Source organism: Pseudopipra pipra, chromosome 20 (assembly GCF_036250125.1).
Source record: "Pseudopipra pipra isolate bDixPip1 chromosome 20, bDixPip1.hap1, whole genome shotgun sequence".
Lineage (NCBI taxonomy): Eukaryota > Metazoa > Chordata > Aves > Passeriformes > Pipridae > Pseudopipra > Pseudopipra pipra.
Genome location: NC_087568.1, coordinates 6,344,503 through 6,365,398, shown reverse-complemented (window position 1 = coordinate 6,365,398; position 20,896 = coordinate 6,344,503). Strand labels below are relative to the sequence as shown.

Here is a 20,896-nt window from a genome sequence, read left to right as displayed (position 1 = left end):
ATCCTTCTCCCCTTGGCAGAGCCCCAGGTGCTCACTCAGGGCTCATTCTGTATCTTAACTGCTGTGAGTTTGCTACCTTGCCTTTGGAACAGGACTCTGACTCCTGTCCCTGCACAGCCAGCCTTTCCAAACAGGCCAACAATTTTGTTCCATGGAAAGAAAGAGCAGCCGATCCCACAACAATGCAGTTTATTTCTTCATTCTAGTTAAGCTATTTGCCATGTGTCTCTATTTCTACTTATCTCTGAATGTTGGACCAAAAAACCTCTTCCTTAAGGACAGTTAAGGCTTCTGTATTCTCTGACTGTCCCCAGAAGCTCTTGAACCAAACCAGCTCTTTCCAACCCAAATGTGTCTCTGGACAGTTAACCAGATGTGTCTCTGCTCCTTAACCAGACAAGATGTTGCTGAGCTCTCACCATGCAGGTGCAAGAGGAAAATGACTCAGTAAAGGCTGGTTGGCTCCAAAAATGCAGGTGCTGATCCCAGTATACAACTGGAGTGGTAGTACTGAATATTGCAAAATACTGACAATATTTTATTTGTCTTGATAGAAGAATAACAGCGCCAAACTTACTTCTTCTTACACTTCTGTGATTGTATTTCTGGTCTGCATTCCAGTTGGTTGTCATTGATCCATACTGAAGTTTCATTATCTGCCAGATTTTTTCCTAAATTTCCAAGACTGGTTTCACCAGGGAAGGTTTAAGTTAGACATTAGGAAAAATTTCTTCACAGAAAGGGCAGTCAGGCATTGGAATAAGCTACCCCAGAAAGTGGTGGAGTCACTATCCCTGGAAGTGGCAGCTGGGGACATGGTTTAGTGGTGGGCTTGACAGTGCTGGGTTAATAGTTGGACACACTGATCTTAAAGGTCTTTTCCAACCCAAGTGATTCTATGATTCTGTAACTATAAGAACAGTGATTTGACAGGGCACCTACTGCTCAGACCATAAATCCTTCACAGGGCACGGTGACACTGTTTTCCACAGTGTTTGTTTGAGCCCTGGACTGATTCCTATTTGGCATTGAGAGCCAAGCAGCCACTCCAGACAAACCCACCCTATTAAAAGTCTTCCAGCATCCCAAGCTAAGGGCTTCTGGGTGAGGTGAGGCAGGCTTTCAGATCTTGTCTGCCTGCCTCATTCACGTGGGAGGTTCAGGCCTTATTGCAGGAGAAGCAAAGGGGTTCAGGTTACCCTGTGTAATGGGGGAGTTCCTTCTCCTCTAGCCAAGAGATTTTAAAGAAAAGAAACCTGCTTTTGCTCCTTTTTTAAATGTCAAGTGTATTATGACTCATCCTCATTCATCCTTTTGCTTGCAGGCTCTTTTAATCTCAGGCTCCTGAAATATTAATTATGTGGTGGGTTTTTCCTTGCAAGAGGCAATGCACAGTGACCCATGTGTTGTGTGGGCATGAAAACCTCCCACTCTCCTCTCTTTCACAGGGGGACAAAGGAGAGCAAGGCCTGGAAGGAGAGAAAGGAGAAAAAGGCAACGAAGGACTGAAGGGAAAAGAAGGACCTCCTGGATATCCCGGAATCACAGGTGTCCGAGTGAGTCTGCGAATCCAGCCCGTGGGCGATCCATGGGTTCCCTATGGTGATGAGTGTATGAACCAGGACACTACTTAGGGCAGGAGGCCATCTGAGATGTCCCTTGTTGCAAATGCTGTCGTAAAGTATGTCATTTTTGTGAAAAACTGCATCTGGGGGCTGGTTTGGTCTTCCAGTCAGGACATACTTGAGATGTGGATCGCTCCTCTGGTCTGCCATAGGCTTTGGGACAGTGCCTCCCTCCTGCACATGTAAGATGGATTTGGCAGGATGTTAGAGAGGGAGGTACAGAGGGCTGTGAGGGGCTGAGTTTCCCCTGGCTGCCACAGCTGACTTGGGCCTGGAGCCTGGAAACGACCAACCTTGAGCCTTCTCTGATGATTACTTACTTGCTTCTGGTCTTCCCTTTAGTATTTTATATTTAATTTTATATTATCTAGATATATATTTCTATATATTTTATATATAATTCTATATTTAAGGCTCCCCCTTAAATATAGAAAACGAAGAGGTGAAATTAGCAGGAAATTATTCCTGAACCTTCAGTGAATATCAGGGGCATGTGTGGTTTGCTTGGACGTCTGATCTCGGTGCCATAGAAAGGAAAAGTGTGACTCTGGCCCTGACACAAGAGCAGTGGGAGCCAGGCAGGGTCCGGCTGGGGCTCATTCAGTGGTGCCAGGTGGAGGATGGCTCTGCCCAGTGCCCCAGTGGGCTGCTCTAAAAGTCAGGCCCTTCTGGTTGAAATGTAGGGTTTATCATCTTAATGGCATGGTTTACTCATTGTCATTGTTGTCATGGATGTAAGTTTTCAGAGGCATGGGGCTTGTCCTGCAAAGGGATGGCCCAGCTGTGAGTGGGATGCAGCCACCCTGACCGGAGGCCATGCCTGCCTGCAGCACAAGTCTCATCCCTTGTGCAGCTGCAGAACATCCCAGCTCCCACCCCACACATCCGTGGGAAAGAAAGGAGTAGCCCATGTTTGGTGGCAGCTCTGAAATCCCAGCCTGGGATGAGAGGGAGGCAGCAGAGCAGGCAGGTACCGCCGAGCGCTGGGTGGATGCTCGGTGGTGAAGCATGTTGATTTTCCTTTTGGTGACGTTGTGGCTGGCTAAAAAGAGCAGGGAGAAGGGTGTGAGGGGATGGAAGCAGAAAAGGAGATGGATTTATGTTATTTTTGGGCTGAGGTTGGGATTTGAACACTGACTCAACCAGAAAGTGGAAACATTGGCTTAAAGCTGTGGTGCAGCACCATAAATGTGCAGAATAAGCCTGTAGTCCTGTTCCAAATAAGGCCAGCCTTGGCCACAGCCCCCCGTATCCACAGGGAGCCCTTTCAGGATTGGGATCATACCATGGGGTGGTCCCCAGTACCTCAGCTCCCTCCCAGCTGCAGGCTGGCACAGCTGGACAGTCGCCCTTCATGTGCTGTACTTCTGGCTGGTTCACATGTTTATGTTGTGCATGTTTTAAGAACCAATAAAAATATTAAAATCATGCAAATGCCATATTAAGTTATAAAATATAAAATATAGATTCTCTCAGACTCAATCCCTGCTGTTTGCCAGCATGTCCCTGGGAACATGATGCTGTTTTCTGTTTTATTTAAAAAAAAAATTGAGTCAATGAGCCAAGATTCCTGCTCATAATCACTCCCTTTTGTTTTTTTTACTGCAGAGTGCTATATTTCCATCTACTATTTTAATATGCTTCTTTGTATATCCTTATGCCTAAACTCAAGCAGCCTTTCAGACCTGCACAGGCTCCAGATAGTGTTGCCTCCCCTGCCAAACTCCGTTACCTAATACACAGGCTGGTGTTCCTGTGCTCACTCTGAGGTCATTCAAATCTGGAAGTCTTCTGACAGAAATACAAATAATTTTTCTCTTCCCATTTTTTTCTTTTTGAGACTTCCATTCTACCTTCTCATGGAGAGTACAGATACTAGCGTGATCTCCCTTAGATAAGGTTTGCAGAAGTGCAAACAGCTAGAGATAACTTCAACCTCATCCTTTTCAGCTGAGCAATGGCAGCTGGAATATCCAGCCAAGCCATGCTCTGGAAGACAAAAGGTGCCACAAAAGGCACCACAAACTGCACAGTGCAAAGGAGGCTTTAAGGCTGCTGAACAAAGAAAACAAAAAATCTTGTCGTGGAAAAGCTGTGAAGGTGTTCACCCAAGGGCAAATGTCAAGGTGACAAACCCCCCTGCAGGATTTGTACGGTGGCTCAGAAGTTGCTTGGGGAAGGGTTTTGGAGGTGCTTGGACTGTGGGGAGGAGGCATGTTGGGTTTGACTGTGCTGCAGATACTGTGTGATTACACATCACACACGTCGCATATGGTTTTAATACTTGTGATGTGATAGTGCTGTGCTGTCCAATACTTAATTCAAATGGTTCAAAGGTTCTTCATCTTTAGCTATTACATCTTCATTTGGTCTCTCCTGGCATGACACCCAGGAGTCCTTACATCTGTGCTTCACCACATTCCTGCCTGGATCCACTGACGTTCTCCTGGGCTAGAGATGTTGCCTCTGCTCCAGTATTGGGATAGCCTGCTCAGCCACAAAGGGGACAGGGGAGATGTCGATGCTTCTGTGCTGTTCCTGGGAGACACACACACCAGGATCTGTGCAGTCACATGTGACAACAAACTGACCTCCATCTGGGAGTTTTAGCTCATCTTCTGCTTCTGGAAGAGATTCATGTTAACTTGAGGAAGCTGGTGCCCGTCTGCAGTCATGGACACAGAGAAAAGCTTTTACTATGCCTTGGCTTGGCCCTGTTGTACTGGAGGGAACCCACAGAGACATGCCCTGCATGGACAGCAACAGCCTCTGGAAAAACCCCTTTCATCACAAGTCCCTGCAGTAACACCACGTCTTGAAGATTTGTCCTTAACACCAAGGACATGTTTAGTCTTAATCTTTATTTTGCTTATGTCTACAGGAACGTGGCACTTCACTCTCAAGTGTCCTCCTGACAGATGTAGGAAATGAGGCGCCTGATGGCTCTGAAATGATGTGACTTCACTGCTGGTACATTTTCAGCCCGTTTTGTATATTCTGGCCTGGGGCAGAGTCTCAGTGCAGCCACAGAACAGGTAGGAGCTGGGGAACTTGGCAGGACACGTACCAGCTCACACGCCATGTGGCAAAGGGCCAGCACAACTGAGGGAAGGAGATTGGTTCCTGGGCCTGCACAATCCTGGAGCTCCCTGGATCTGGCAGAGGAAGGGATGTAATGGAGCACCCTCAAAAACTGGAGAAAGCTCAGAGGGTCTGTTCAGCCCTTCTGGGTCGTGCAGAAGAGAGACATTCACCCAGCAATCAATGGGATCAGCAGGGACACGTCTGGCTTTGCTGGGCAAGGCTTCATTTTCCAGAAAGCCATCCCAATGCTGATACAACGCCTGAGCACAACCAAACTTCCCTCTGCACTCAGGAAACGTTTTTCAGGGATCGTTAGCTTTACTTTCGCTCAGCCATTTCCAATATTAACATATCTGAAAACCGTTTTCCACTGTGGTTTTGAATCTCAAACAGAAAGCATCAGGGAGGCCCCATCCGAGTCTCCAGGGGCAGTTTGTACGTGTTTCAAAGCCAGTGGATTTCAGCAAACAGACCTGGCAGCTGAGATGGTCCATGAGTCTCACAGCTGTGGCTGGCAGGGCTCGAGGCAGCTGGAGCTGAGATAAGTGAGTATCCTCTATCTTTTGGTCACTTTGTCCAAGTTCACACTGCTCCGTTCAGCTCCAGTTCCTGCTCAGTGGAGGAATGGGCCAGTTGCCCCCTGGTCATAAGAGAGAGATCAGAGCACAAGCGCAAGATCCAGTTGAAGTTTCCAAACTTACGTCGGAGATGTGCACCTTTCCTGAGCTGCTGGCTCACGTTTCCTCCTCCCAGTGGCTTCTATCTTCTTCTAATCCTAACTTGTTGCCTTCACTTGCCCTTGATTCTCTTCTGAACGTGGCTCTTTGTCTTCTGGTGGCTCCTCGGAGCAGAAAAGAGCTGAAAATCCCTTCCTCTTGTAGATCACCAGGGGCTGTTTGGGTATCTGCATTCAGAGAGACTGGCTGGAGAAAAACCTCAGGGTCAACAGTGCAGGGAGCAGGAGTCATGCACTGGAGATCCAGGTTTTCTCTGTGGGCAAGGCAAGACAAGGATATGTCTCCTCAGTATGTGGAGAGACTGAAAGGTACAACAGCCTGGTGAACCCTGGCAAGGCACCCATCGGCAATGCAAGTGTCACAGTGTGGTTGGCCAAAATAAGAAGATGATTTGTCTGCCAACCTGTAAGGCTATGAGGGGATGGTCCACAGAACCTGAGAACATTGCTAAAGAGGACCATGCATTCACAAAGGATCTGGCTGCCCATCAGTGCTGCTCGTGGCAACAGAGGGTGGTAAGAGCCAGAGGTTGAAGTCACTGGTGTGGAACCAGCAACCTGCTCACAGGCAAGTGGGCCCTGAGAACAACCCTTACGCCCAAAAAGTGCTCCCCCCCACTGCTTCTCCTCTCCACCAATGGAAAATTCGGCATTTCAGCCCTTCCCTGGGAGGACAAGGGATCCAGCAGTGGCTGAGGAAGGCCCAAGACATTTGGCAGCAGGGAGGTGGTGGGTTTCCAGCTGTGCTCTGTGGCTCTGCACTGTGGTTTTCATAATGTGCTGGTTGTCATACATGGCAGACATCTGATAGCAAGGGTTTTACAGTTCCAGGAAAGCAATTGGAGAGCCTGGAAGTACTGAAATGCAACATGCTCCGAAACAAGAAAATCCCTCATTGTTCAGCAAAACTGGGAGTCGAGTTCTTTCCACTTCCTTTCTAACCTGAAATCCTATCTGCAGTGTCATTCAAGCCACGTCAGGACTCGGAAAGCTTTGAGCCAGACGCTCCAATGGTCTAAATTGCCATAAACAATTACATCAGAGAAGGTCTGGCTGCATGTGCCGGCCCTGCTGTGTGGTGCAGATGTGCACCATCAGCCCAAAAGAGCTCGAAGGGCCATAAATCCTTTTGCTCTGGTGCAACAAGATCCAAAGTCCTTTCGTTTGCTCTTCAGGAGGGTAGAGTGACAGAGCTGGGCTGGGGTGGAGATCTGAGAAGGCTTTTTGAGGGAACTTGCAGTGCTTTGAAAAGGATCAAGCTACTCTCCAGCCCAGTACAGAGCACGGAGTGAACTCTTGGCTCCAGCACTGCGGTCACAGACCCATCACTCCCCGCACACAGCGCTGGATGGTGCCCCAAGGATCCTTCCCATTGTGTTCTCATCTCTGCCTCATCTACAGACTACAATCCTGAAGTGGAAGGAGGACTTGCTGGCCAGGATGGACCTTTTTCTCTGAGCTAGCAGAGCTGCTCCAGCAATGGCACACTGTTGTCCCAGCTGAGATGATGCTGGCTCTTGGGCAGAGCAGAAGCCCCTTCTCACCCGACACATTGCTCTAGTACAAAGTTGTCCAAACATCACTTTCAGCAGGATTTGTCCCGGAGTGGTTTTTGCTCTTTGTTCTTTTCTGTTTCCTGCCACTGAAAACATGATTCAAAGGTTTTCTGCAACAAAGCTCCTCGCTCTGCTGTCGCTGAATCCAGCCATTCACTCTGCACACATGAGCTCAGCGACAGCTGGCAGCACCACATCAGTTCCATGGCATTCAGCTCCCTGAAAACACTGAGGCTGCTGAAGGACAATCCTGGAGTCACTGCTGGTTTTAATCTCTGCTCTCCACACAGGAATTTATGCTCTTTTTTTTTTTTTTTTTTTGATAATGTGCTGAGCTGTTGTTTCCTGGAAAAGATGTTTTTTGTGCCCTGGACCATGGGCTGTCTGTGGAGCTCTTACTTAAAAGAAGTTTCTTGAACTCCCTCAGCTGGAGGGTGTGGGGTCACCCACTGACTGAGCAGGGGAAGGAATGGAGAACACTGGACTCGGTGTGGGCTGTGACAGCCCTGCAGGGTGTCAGTGGTAACTGAGCTCCTCACACCCTTAATCTTAGCAAATGAGTAGTGTTACTCCTAATCTTGCCCTTGATTGACATGTTAGGAGTAGGTGCACAAGGTAGTAAAGTGACTTGCCCAGGGTCATGGAGGAGGTCAGGTGGTGGTCGAGGGGGACCAGGAGAGGACACAACAGGCCATACTTGTCCTGCCCTACAGCCTGTCCTTTCCAGGAGCTGCTACATCAGCAGGGCCAGATCCTCTACTGGAGCCATTTCCAGGGCTGAAGGTGCTTGCACTTGGCCATGGTGTGTCCTTGTGTCACAGCCTTGGGGTATCATTGCTTGTGCCCACCAATATCCAGCAAAGCCATAGGCAGGTATTTGCCTTGTATCCAAAATCAGAGGTGAATCAAGGTTCTCAGGAATGCAGTCAAATGTGCTTTGAAGAGGATGAGACCAAGGGTCAGGGTGATGCCTCTCCAGGGACCTGCAGTCTCAGGTCTCTCTCGTTCCCCTTTTAGAAGCAACATGGTCATCCCTGGGCACCTCTGCCCTGCAATCAGCTTCTCCCCATGCTTCGATAACCAGTGCACTGCAGGTGGCCTCAGGCTCAGCCTTTTCTGGGAGTCTGAACATCCCATTTTATGGAGAGGTGCATGCTGGATTTTGTTGTTTGGGAGATTTTATTGTGGGGGACTTTTTTCCCCCTTTTCAGCTATTCTGCTCTCTGTGACTCAGTCCACCAAATCCACTGAAGCCTTTGGAGTGGACGTGAGTTGCCTGTGAGCCCTGTGAACCCTACAGGGAATCACAGAGCTCTCCCAGTCCCCAGGGAACCACTGCTTGCAGCAACCCAGGCTGCTCTCCAGCAGCTGAGGGGCCGTTTCGCCCTCACAGCGAAGCTCTGCTGCTGGGGAAGGCAGGCTGATCCCAGCTGGTCTTCGTTTAGAGTTAATAGGAGTCAAAATGAGCCAGAATTTGAAATAAATCCCATAGACTTGGCATGGTTTCTTTCCTGACTCAGAGTAAGGAGACACACTTTTTGGGCAGTTACTCCAAGATTCCCCTCCTTATTGCAAGAGAGGATTTCATTCCCCTCCTCTTCCACAACCCCAGGGCATCTGTGTCCTTCAAAAGGAAGATATTAACCCTTAGTATTTGGGAGAGTGTAAATCAGCATTGTGCTGCCCAGGTGCTCTCTCTATTTATTTCTTCCCCATTGTCAGCTTCCAACACTGGCTAATTTTTTGGAGCATTTTGGTGTCGTGTGTGAAAGCTTCACAGCTCGGTGCGGATGAGGCCTTACGCTTTTCCTGCACTTCCCACTCATCCATCAAGCCTTTTAGTGGCACTTTTGTCTCTTATGCTTCTTTAGAGACGAGGAAACACAGGCAAAGAGAAGGGGAAGAAAAGGGATTTTCCCAGAAACAATAAATTAGTGGCAATTCAGGGCTATCAGACCAAACTAGACCAGCTCAGAGCACAGAGCACTGCTCTGTACATGATTCTCCTTGCTGCCTTACACTGTGACTGCTTAGGAAAACCAGGTTAAACAGACCTCCTCCTCCACAAAACCAAAAGCAGCAAATTTCAGAGCAACAGCTGCATGCAGATAAGAATTTGCACTAAAGCAGAGAGTTTGGGATACAAGATTTTGGGGTTGGATTCCCATTTTAAGTCGAAGAGCTCAGCTGAAAGGAAAGTCAAAGTGACTCTGGCTGTAGTCTTTTCCAGCCCAGACCTTTTTATAGGATTTCCCCAATTTGCTGTTCCTTTGAATGCAGCCAGCCAGCTCTACCTGCGCTCTCCACTCGGGTTTCCACAAGCAGGCCAAGAGCCCATTACTTCCCAGTGATCCCAGTGAAACCCTCTGAACCTCACAGTACAATCAGGTCTTTCTTCTTGAGAACAGTTGAGTCTTTCTTCTTTCCCCATACTCATTCAGGAGCTGCTGCCCTGTCTCCTCCCCTTCCAAACTACTGCTAGGCAGAGTGATTATGAAATGTGTTTCTTATAAATCCAAAACATTTATGTCTTCAAATGCCCGGCCCCAATAATCCCACTAATTTCCTGACTGCTTGTGAACTGTCCTCCATGGGGGGAGGCTTCTCTCGATCAAAGTTTATTAAGTGGAGGTTCTCATATGGAGACATTGCTGAGCGGTAGGAAATTATATGGGGCTTTTTCATTTCCCTTTAAATGAGCTCACTGGCTGGGCCTGGACAATATGGGCATGGTCATCCTATGGTTCATGCTTCCTACCTTTGTTCCTGCTTTAGTTTTCCTGCCCTTTCTACATCCACTGTCTCAAACTAGCACTTATTTTTTCCCCTGTCACAATAGCCACCTTTTTTTCTTTACTCAGTAGCTGAGTCCTGGTTCTTCTGTTTCTTCCTGCCTCATTTTTGGTTGGGAGGAGTGACCTCAGACCTTCATTCAGTGACACCCCAAAAAAAATAGACTTCTGCTCCACAGCAGTCCTGAGCAATCCTGAGTCTGTCTGAGACAGGCTTTGGGAAGTTCTCCCATCAGTTCTGTTCCCCTGAGAGCTTCCCTCATGTGCTGTGTTGTAAGGCTGCAAAGAAAGCAGGAACACATCTACCCTCTGGAATGCCAAGAGCCACAGTTCCCCTGAGCCAAACCAGGATGGTGAGTCACATCTCTTCCCTGGACCCAGTGCCTGTAGCAGAGCATCACTGGGTGTGGGGCAGTTTGGGTCAGGATTTTTCCCTGTTTGTTGTTTGGCTCCATTCGGGCCATATCTCTCTGCAGTTCATTCAACTTCCTCGTTTTGTTTTTCTGGATGTTGTTGTCGGAACACAGATTTCAACTGCTGATGTCTTGAGAATTTAAAGCTGAGCTGCTCATCTCTTTGCTCCCAGTAAATGTTACTGCTGTGCTCTGCAAGAGACCTGACTTTGCTGTCAAGGCCATCAGCAGCTGAAAGCCTCTTTTTTTTTTTTCTTTCAAAATGAACTGATTTGCATTAAAAAATAAACCACCCAGCTTTCCCTTAGGGGAATATCTAAGGCCATACTAAAAAAACCCCTTATAAATCTGAGTCCTTAGTGAAGATGGCAATGAAATTCCAAATGTGCTAGACCTCAGATTATAATTTTTTTGCTTCCCTTGGATATTTTGGCATAGCTGAAGGCATGTGACTTCGTAAAACCGCAGGTTTCCACTGTCCCTGGTCACAAATACCTTCATCATCTGGAGGCACTGATATGCTTCTCTAGTGAAGAATGCAGCATAAAAAGAGAAATCACCATTTAAAAATAGTTCTGCTCGAGGAAGAAGCTTGGAAAGAGGATTTGTTTTCTCAGCAAACCAGTAACCCAAAGCATACAACAAAATGTGTACAAACCCCGAGAATAAAAGCATCGAGTGTTCAGTGCCTTGGCACACTAACCCAACTGATGTGAGTCCAGCAAAGAGAACTTGGATTTAATTATTTTGATGTGTAGGCTTTTGTACATCTTCTCCCCATCATTGCTATCTCTGCTCAAGAGAGTAGGAACCCTAGGAACCTTAGGAACCTCACATTGCATTGAAGGAGGTACCAAATGGTGCTACATTCCTGATGTACTGTGGAGACCTTGGATAAAGACACAACCTCATTTAATTTTTTTATTTTTATTTTTTTACCCCATGATCTTTCTATCCCTGGGCAGATGAGTCAGAAGAACAGAGAGGAAAAGGATTTGACTTTTTTTGAAGGCTACCAGAGTTGTTGCTGGGCTTGTTATTCCCTGTATAATGTGTGGTAGTGCAGTGATTTCTGGGAACTGTGCAAACCCCTGCGTATGTGCCCTGAGAGCATCGGGAATTGCAACAGCAACCACATCTGGATTATCACAAATAGAGATATCGCATATCTGGGAACCCCAGACAAGTGTTGAGCTGCCTCTAAATTCATCTGGGCAGAATTCCTGCGCTGTTGGAGAAAGCACATCCAGGAAAATCAGACACATGGTAGGCTTCCCACTCACCAGCAGAGCTCGCTGGCCAAAGTCCTAGAAAGCGTGCTGGGAGAGCACAGAAATATCCCTCCCTGACAGAGCCGATTCCGCTCGAGGAGGTGACTCAGGCTGCGAGATCCGAGCCACATCCCTGCCCGTGGTGTCACCAGCATGGTTTGACCCGTTTATTTCTGCCAGCAAAGCTTTTAACCAGCAGACAGGAGTTAAGGGAGGCTCGAAGGAAGGTCTCCAGGGCTCACTGTGAGCGACAACTCATCCCACAGTCACTGACAGGAGTTGGAGATGCTCCAATGTTTTTTCCTGCGGCGATGGAGAAGGAGCCACACCCCAGCTGGAGGACCCAGGAGAGCCTTCTGGAGAAGATGAACATCCCTGCTCCAGGGGCCGATGCGTCATCAGGGGAAAAGCCAGTACATGGAGTTTATCAGAGCCCATATCTGTGCTCAGGCTCCACCAACAGGGAAAGACAAGCTGAAGGAACCCAGAGAGAGTGAAAAGCTGTTTGAACATGGCACAGTCTTCTATAAGTCAAGTTTATTTTTGGGTGCAGGACTTGAACTGTCAAAGTTGGGGCTGTGTTTTGTTTTTTACCCTCTCCCATGTGACTCCAGTCCTATATCTGTACTCCATGATTTTGGGTACAAGCAAGAACTTGAATGCTGGCAGATTTTAGGAGCAGTGTGGAAATTTTGTTTCTCAGATGGGAAGATTTAAGGCCTGAGCTTGTCCTCCCAAAAAGCAAGGACATCTCCCAGTGCAGGGTAGAAGCAAGTTTCAGCCATGGAACTTCCATGGGAGATGTATCCAGGTGAAGGGAGACAGGCTGTACTTCAAACTCTTCTGAAGTAGCAGTGAGATCCTCGTGACCTCCCTGTGAGTGGGATCCACCTGCCTTGCACAACAATAAAGGAAATGTTTCATCAACACACTGGAGTCTGAATCTTTTACAGACAGTGTAACACACCCTCAACCTGGGGATGGAGCCATAACATGGAAGTCTTTGTTTCAAGAGGTGTCACAGCACAGCAACTCAGGAGCACATCTGAGTGTGCAAAACTACTCTGCTGGAGAAGATTGAGGGCTTGGCCACCATCGGGTCAGGAACAGATTTAACTTAAAGCAGGCTTTCTCCCATTTGCAAGAAACATCTATTGCCTGTGCTTCCAAAAGCTCTTGGAGCACAGTCCAGGGAGACTGATGGAAAAACGCTATGCAACTAATTGGAAACCCCAGTTGTGTATTTATTCGCTCACATCTTGTTTGGACAGTGAAGTTTTGTGATTGATTCCACTACTCACTCTCCAAATTCTCAAGCCACTAAGCTCTACAGCAGGACCTGTGGGAGTCACTGCTGCTTCAGACCCACACCACAACCCAGGAGTGGGGCTGCTCAGGGCCCTGGTACCAGCTCTCAGAGTGAGATGGGGGTGGCCATCCTGCTGTAGGATTTCTCAGGCTGATGCTTTCATTAGTGAGGATTTCTCTGTACTCCTGTCAAAAGTGTAAATCGTGTGGGTGACACTGGAGGCTTGGCACCCATCGTCTGCTGCGCCTGCTCAGCATCTGTGGGAAAGTAATTCCAAAAGTGATCTCTTGGAAAGTGGCAGCGAAAAATAGCAAACAGAAACCCTGAGCAGTATGGAAGAGACACAGAGCGGGGCTCAGCAGGGACCTGTCCTTTGTGAAGTCTAATATTGTTGGCAAGGTGGGCTCCTGAAATGTTTGACTTGGGTAAAATGGAGCTATTCCCTTTGGGAAAGTGAACTGGCACAATTCTTTAGGGCTATAAGGAGTCTGAATTGCTCCTTTGTGTTCAGAGCAGGCACTTCTAAGGCCCCTGTTTCAGATCAGAGTGAAAACCCCCTGATATGTCTCCCTTTATAAGTTGCTTTCATTCATCTGAGACTGCAACATCAACCATGATGAAAATTATACCTTCTTAACTGGGAGGAGGGGGAGCAGGGGGAGAGATGCTGGGCTGATGTGGAGATGCTGTTGAAAAGTTTGTCACAATTGCCAAAAAGTATGAGTTATTTTCTTCAGTGATACTTCTGCTTCTTTCTGTCAAATCCAAAATATTCTGTCTGCCTTGCAGCCAACAGGGTCAAACACTGAAAAAAATGAGCTCCCTGGGCTCCCTGAGGAGAGGCTGCTGTATTTAGCTGCTCATCACAGATTAATTCTGTGGTGTGGGTGCAAGGAGGGGCAGCAGGTTCTGCACCCACACTGGATGCTGAAAGCAGCCCAACATTCCTGTCTCTGCTTGCCATGGCTCCCACCTGGAATTTTGCATCCCACTTCATTTCTAGATGCCTGATCAGTATATTGTGGTTTCTGTGTGTGGCAGTAACAACAATATAAAGAGAGGGAAGGGGTTTCCAATGTGAGCAGAAAGTTGTGCATGGTAGGTGGATAGAGAATGAAACCACTGCCTGTTTTCACAAGGGAAAAATAAGGATAATTACTGTGGAGGCAATGGTTCTATTGACAGCAGCCTAAAACCATATAAGAAGTGTCACTTTTCTACTGTGTTGCCCAGTAGTCAGCTGAGCACAGAGATCTTTACACCTTTAAGAAATGAGGTTTCCTTCTCCTCCACGTGTTGGAGCAGCTCAAAACCAAACTCAGCCATACCCCAGCTGTAGGACCTGTGAATTGTGGTCTTAACTGCATGACTTCCTGGCCTCCTTGATGGCTTCCATGGGAATAGGATAGGGTGGGTGAGGATGCTTTCAGGGTTGAGTGTACCAGGGAAGTGGCCTGGGAATGGCTGGTTGGGATGTGACTTCTTTGTTTTCCCATTCTAACAGCTTTTTTTTTTTTCCCCTCTCCTAGGGACCAGAAGGGAAACCAGGAAAACAGGGGGAAAAGGGCAAGCCTGGCCAGAAGGTAGGCAACATCTCCTGTTGAGAACGTCTCCCTGGACAATCCTCTGGGTCTCCTGATCCTTGCTCATCTTTCATGTTTATCTGTAGAAGCAGCTTTGTCCTACACTAAAGTCAGTGCTTTTGTTCTGCAGGGCAGCAAGGGCTACCAGGGGCAGCTTGGAGAGACTGGATCCCCAGGGAAGGAGGGGCCGAAGGGGAACCAAGGCCCTAAAGGATCCCGAGGTACCCTGGGACCTATGGTGAGAAGAGCTCTGCAAATGGTTGAACACAACACGCAGAAACGTGACTGGCAGTGGTGGGCACGGGCCTGAATGAAGCAGAGAGCCCAGCAGGGGCTTCAGAGCACAGAAAGGGAAATGCTGTTGGATTGGTTTAATTGGCCAAAAGAGCTTAAGTTGCTCTGAGCAGCACAGAAGAGACTCCACAGAGGTGGTTGGGTTGGTGCCCCGTGAGCCCAGCTCACGTTGCACCGTGGTGGTTTTTCACAACTCCCCAGATGGGCTGAAATAGCTGAAATATTGGGGATTTTTCCTGAGCTGAGTGAGCTGATAAGCTATTTTTTGCTAAGATCTTTCCCTTTGAGACTGCACACTCATGGCAAGAGCTGCTTCCAAGTCGAACTCTGTTAATATAAGGAACTCTGCCTTGGACTTCTGCCCTGTTTCTACACCCACTCCTGATCTACTTATCTAAAACACTTGGAGCAAGAAGAAATATAGCATGGGAAAGGGTTTGAGCTGGGGACTGAAGGTGAGGCTTTCAGAGAGAATAGTAATAATACAGCAGAGAGAGAAGAAAGTTAATTTGCTTTAGGCACATGAGAAAAATGCCTTGGGACAGCAACAGTAAGTAAAAGTAACCCTCATGCAATGCAGGCTGGTAAGGAAACTTCTTGCACTCTGGTAGAACTTAGTGAAATAGCAGGAGTTGTTTATGAAGCAGGAGTCACGGTGGTGTTTCAGAGCAGTAGCAAATGAGTGATGGAGTGATGGTTCTGCTGATAGTGTCTCCCTGCACTAAAAATTATGGCCTCACCATATTTCCTCACTTAATATTCTTTGGCAAAGCCTCCATGGATTATTTCACAAGGAAGCAAAGAAACATCTGAACAGCAGCCTATTGGGCTGGACACTTCTCTGTCATGTGTAAAGGGCTTCCATCCACACTAAATGGGATTATATGGAAAGTCTGTGGCTCACTTAAACCGGATGATCTGATTTAAACCCTTTTGTTCAATCTGCTAAAGGTGTGATAAACAGCTCGTGCAGTGCCCCCATCACAGTGCAGAAAACTCACTTCTTGGCTTCAGAACCCACACTGGAAGGCTTGCTCCCAACAGTTTAGGATTAGGTCATGCATGAGTGAGGTCTCACTGGTGGACTTCCTAGCACAACACTAGTTTGGATATAGAGATGTTCCGAAGGGCAGATGAAGAGCACACAAATGCAGACATTTCTGGTAGCAAATCTGAATGAGGTGGAGAACCTATTGCTGCAGGCTGGCAAAGGCATAGAACAGACTCCTGACCTCCCTTTCCATGTGTAAGAGGTTAAAGCCAAGCAAGAGCCCTACAGGTGGCTGCAGCAGAGCTCACAGGTGGCCAGGAGGAGGGGCTGCCACACTCCCACCTGGTGCTGAGCTTTGCTTTGCATAGCCCAGTGCATCCTCTTCTCATGGGGTGACACCACGGGCTGCTCTCACAGTTCCTCTGTGCTTGCCTCTCCAGGGAGCTCCAGGAAGGATGGGTGCTCAAGGGGACCCAGGCTTAAAGGGCTACCAGGTAAGGGTTTTATTTTCATCTTCCAGCTTTTATCTGTTCTCAAATGCAACAAAATGGTCACTCCAGGATGTAAGTTGTTCTTAAACTACGATTTATTTCTGATCTCGAGTTTAGTTCTTTGTCTAGTCTGCATTTACACCATCATGGCTTATCCACATGCATTTGGTCCATCTCTGCCACAACCCATGTGTCCCTCTGAAGCTGGGATGCACCACACAGGGTTTGTGAGACCTGGCAGGGAACCAGGGAGGACTTTCAGTCCAACAGCTCTTTCCTGCCTCCTCACATGCTGTCTGCTCTCCACAGGGACATGCAGGACCACCAGGGCCAATTGGACCACCAGGGCCAAAGGGGGAAAAGGTAAGTTCAGGGAGTTTAGCTATCTCATCTCCCCTTGGTGTGGAAGCTGGGCTGGCATAGAGATGATTGTCCTGCTGCCATAATTCCTGTGCATCCGTGCTCTCCTCTCCCTACAGCAGAGGTGCCTCCTCAACTGCACAGTCACCAATGTACCCCTACAAAAAGCTACTAAATATACAGCTTTACCTCTGCAAATCAGTGCCAGGACACCCATGCCATTACCATGTGCTTACCAGACACCACATGCCCTTGTGCTGGAGGCTGAACCTCCCAGTATGTGCTCTGGAGACACGTTTTTCCTGCACCCACAAAAATTCAGCTCAATCCCCAAGACAAAAGAAATCAGTCTTAGTAGGTTTCTGTTATCAGGTCAGAATCACAGCCTGCACAAACGAGCTGGTGTTCAGCACACTGCCTTGTCTGTGCTGAAATCAGCCACCGGCGTTTCTCCTCATCACCTGCCACCCCCTCGCCTCGCTCGTCCCCCACCCCTTGACGAGCCCCCTTGTTGCAGCTGCCCTGACTCAGAGCCACGGTGGCTTTCCCCTGGTGTTTCCCACTTTTGCTGAGTCAGCAGAGCCATAACCAGTTCAGGCTGGAGCAGTGACTCACCCTTTAATGGTTTCCTGTCGGCGGAGCTGGGAGCTGGACGGCCCAGCTGGCCTTGGCTGCTCACAGAGCTGATGGAACCCCTCACGTGCCTTCAGCAGCGATGCTCCCTCCCTCCTGAGGTCTCCCTGGAGAAAGCTTCAGGGAGAACTCATTGTGACCTTCCAGCACTTAAAGGAGGCTCATCAAAAAGTGGGGAGCAACTTCTTACACGAACAAATAGCGATAGGACAAGGGGGAACAGCTCTAAACTAAAAGAGGAGAGATATAGGTTAGAGGTTAGGAAGTTCTTTACTCAGAGGGTGGTGAGGCACCTGCACAGGTTGCCCAGAGAAGCTGTGGCTGCCCCATCCCTGGAAGTGCTCAAGGCCAGGTTGGATGGAGCTTGGAGCAACCTGGGATAGTGGAAGGTGTCCCTGCCCACGGCAGGGGGGTGGAACAAGATGAGTTTTAAGGTCCCTTCCAATGCAAACCATTCTCCCTATGATTCTCCCTTGGTGTGGGAAGGGAAGTGATGGTGATGCAGACTAGTCAGTCATGAGGTCCCCATGAAGAGGAAAGATGTGTGAACTCTTTTTGCTCATTTTCTACTCCCCATCACCAAGAGAGTGTTCAGCCTTGCCTCTGGCACACAGTGGGAGTGCAGCTGTAGCGCAGGCAGGAGCTTCATCCCTTATAAAATGATTTTATAAGGGCTTGTCTTTGCTGGGGCTTTGAATGCACCCTTTCAAGCTCAGGCTCCTGCTGTCAGGACACCCTGTTCACACCATGCTCTGCCTGGAGACTCCCTGTGCAGCAGCAAACCCCTGTGCTGGTGGCTGGGAGTCAGTGGGGCAGGGTGAACCCTTGTGCTCCACTAACATATTCACATGCCTCAGAAATTTTGCTTTGGGGAGGAACAGTGGTCATGCTGCTTTTTCTCTCATTTCCTGCTGCTGAGACACATCCGTGGAGGAACAGCTGGTGATGTTCCTGCTGCTCTGCACCTCCATCACTGCCTTGCTGAACTTCCTTTCCACCCCCAGCCTTTCTAACTCTGCCCTATCCACCTCCCAGGCTGCACCTCTTGCTCTTCCAGACTTCAGCAGCATTCCTCCTCAGGTGTATCCCACTCAGTGGCCGTGTGGGGAGTGGCAAGTGTTAGCCAAGCACAAACAGCCCTGGATAATAATGCAAGAGCTCGTGACCAGGCACATTTGTCAGCTGAGAGCCTGCCCAGAGGTTTCTCACAGCCCCACTGTTGAATTTTGAGCATCCTGGCAAAAAGTTGTGAGTTGTCACTACCAAAAGCAAAGTCAGCCATTGACCCTGCAGCAGAAGGAATAAGGCATGTGCAGATACATATCTCTGTTGCTTAAATTGCAGCTGTTGCTTTACTTGAAAACTTTTAAAGTTGCCATCGTGAAAGCTCCCATAATTTCAGTTGGAAATGATCCCCAAATTATTATTCTGAAGCACTCAATGAAGCACTCAAGATATTCTTCTGCAAATGGACACTAAGAGCACTCCCTGAGTGGATCTGATGCCAACAGAGCGCAGCAGTGTTATGATAAATGAATTCTACATGCAAGTGTCCAAGTTGAAGCCTGACGAGGGCACTAAAACATCTAATGCATCCTGCTGAGAGCAGTCAGCTCTGTTAATGGCCCCTGACAGCTGGATCTCACTCATGTCTCCCTGGAAGGCCAGCAGGTCTGCTGACACCTTGCTGGGAAGCAGAAGGAGATGCTGAGTGAGGAGAGCACAACATCGTGTGCTGAGCCTCCAGCACTGCTTCCTGCACCATCCAGGTGCTCCACAAGTCTTGCATCTAAGTTTTCTTACCCATCCTCCCTTATCTCCTGAGAGTTGTCTGGATCCTAGCCTAAGGATAGACAGATTCCTTCCCTCCAGGCATCTGTAACCTCTCCCACACGTGTGAACACAGAAATGGAAGCCTAAATCTGAGAAATTAAGAGAAAATGGAAATGGGATCACAATTGCTCTGTGAGCTTTAAGCAACTTGGTAAAAGGAGCTGTGCTGAAGGAGGATATGTAATGATGGGGAAGGTCTTCCCTTCTCCAGAGAAGAAAGCAGCTTGGTGAGAGGCATTGCTGTGGAATTCAGCTCCCCTGGCCATACCAGGCAGCTACTCCACCACATTTAATACATTTGCAGCTCCTCAAAGAGGCCTTGCTCGGAGCAGACGCCTGCACTTGGCAGCTGCTTAAAGCAGTCCAGATGGGATCCTTTTAAAAATTACAAACTGGTGTATCTCACTTTGGGACAGGAGCCAACAACAACAAGCCTTCCCTTCTTCTCCATGCATTTTCCATTTGTATCCCAACATGTTTACTTTGCTGCCCTTTACTCTAACTTTTTTTCACTGCAACTTTCCGAAGAATTAGTGCAGACCTTTCATCTCCCTCTTGAGCAGCTGAGGCATCAGGAAGCTCTGGAGGAGCTCAGTTTTGCAGTCCTAGAGCTGACCAGGCTGCAGGATTTTCTCAGGCAGAAGGCAAGGACAAGATGGCAATTAGCCTCAAGGGGGCCCAGAGCCACAACTCAGCTTTGGGGAGAAAGTCTGTGAGTCTTGATGCTCTTCAAGGGTCCCCAGAATTATGAGCTTTCTTTGAGTTCATCACGCTCATCTCAGCTTCCAAATGGCAAAGGTGTTCACATCCTGTTTGGGAAGAAGGAATCAGTGCCAAGATTTCTGCACAGTAACACACACACACACTAGGATTTTTTTTTTCCCCGAGAGTTGAGAAATAGAGGCTTTGTTTCCCTTCTAGCCAACATTCCTTTGATAGTGGCTAGAAAGCAAACCAGTTGCCAGGTATTCTGCTTCTGACTTCAGGCAGCAAGTTCAGTAGCACTGGAAACCATCAGCAGAGCCTGTGAGGCTTTACTTTCCATCCTCTCCTCCTTGCCACCCAAATTTCTCCATCCACATTGCTCAGTACTGTATTTTCAAGCTCTCCTGGCACAGTTTCTCTCTATATATATATTCCTACTGCCGTGGCTCCCCGAAATCCCAGATAAGGAGATTGGAGTTCCCCACCTAGCACACAATCTCTTAGGGACATAACCAGTGGGTCTCTATGAACTCCTGGCAAAGTTCATCCAACAGGTCACAGCAGCAGAGAGAGAAAATGCCACTGTCATCAAGCACATAATGGAGGGAGAGGCACTGAGCTCTCTTCTACCTGTTGAGGTGCAAACTGCAAGAGATTTTGCCAAATCCTGAGCCTTGTTCAACAAAGCTGTGAATGGCAATACAGGTGCTCAGCCCATGAGAAGTCAGTGTGTGTCAGTGTCTCTCTCCCAGTGGTGGCACAGCCCTGATTCCAAGCTGTGACCCAGTTCCCACAGAAAAGAAGCTGTTGTCTCCACCAGTATTGTCTTCTCCCAGAGGCAGGATCATCAAGACATTTCCCAAGCATCCTTACTACCAGCAGCTGCAACTCAAACAGGAAAACAACCCAGGGAGAACATCAAAAAGAATGGTAAATACACCAGAGAGGGTTGGTGCAATCACTGAGAATTACAGAAGTCTGTGGAAAACTTGGCACTGCAATGTATGGAGATTTGGATGTTCAAGGCTCTAGGAGCACCCCAAGCACACCAAATACAGCAGCTTCTCTGACAGAACCCCCCAGTCCCTCTCTGTCCAGTAGCTGCAGCATCAATGAGTTCTGAGGCATGTTCATCCTGAGGAGCCAAAGTGCCAGAGACTCTTATGCAGCGTAGTCAAAAACTGGAGGAGCTGGAATGCAGTGGTCTTCCATGGGGAGCA

At 48.3% G+C, this 20,896-nt stretch overlaps 1 protein-coding gene across 2 annotated transcripts in view; it reads left to right on the top strand.

The window, feature by feature from the left end:
* Window positions 1-20,896, top strand: part of COL27A1 (collagen type XXVII alpha 1 chain) — a 145,805-nt gene that overhangs the window by 109,025 nt on the left and 15,884 nt on the right. For both annotated transcript variants that reach the window (XM_064677080.1, XM_064677081.1), the window contains exons 37-41: window positions 1,449-1,556; window positions 14,316-14,369; window positions 14,500-14,607; window positions 16,095-16,148; window positions 16,455-16,508. In XM_064677080.1, coding sequence (XP_064533150.1) covers window positions 1,449-1,556; window positions 14,316-14,369; window positions 14,500-14,607; window positions 16,095-16,148; window positions 16,455-16,508 — 378 coding nt within the window. The remainder of the gene's footprint in view (window positions 1-1,448; window positions 1,557-14,315; window positions 14,370-14,499; window positions 14,608-16,094; window positions 16,149-16,454; window positions 16,509-20,896) is intronic.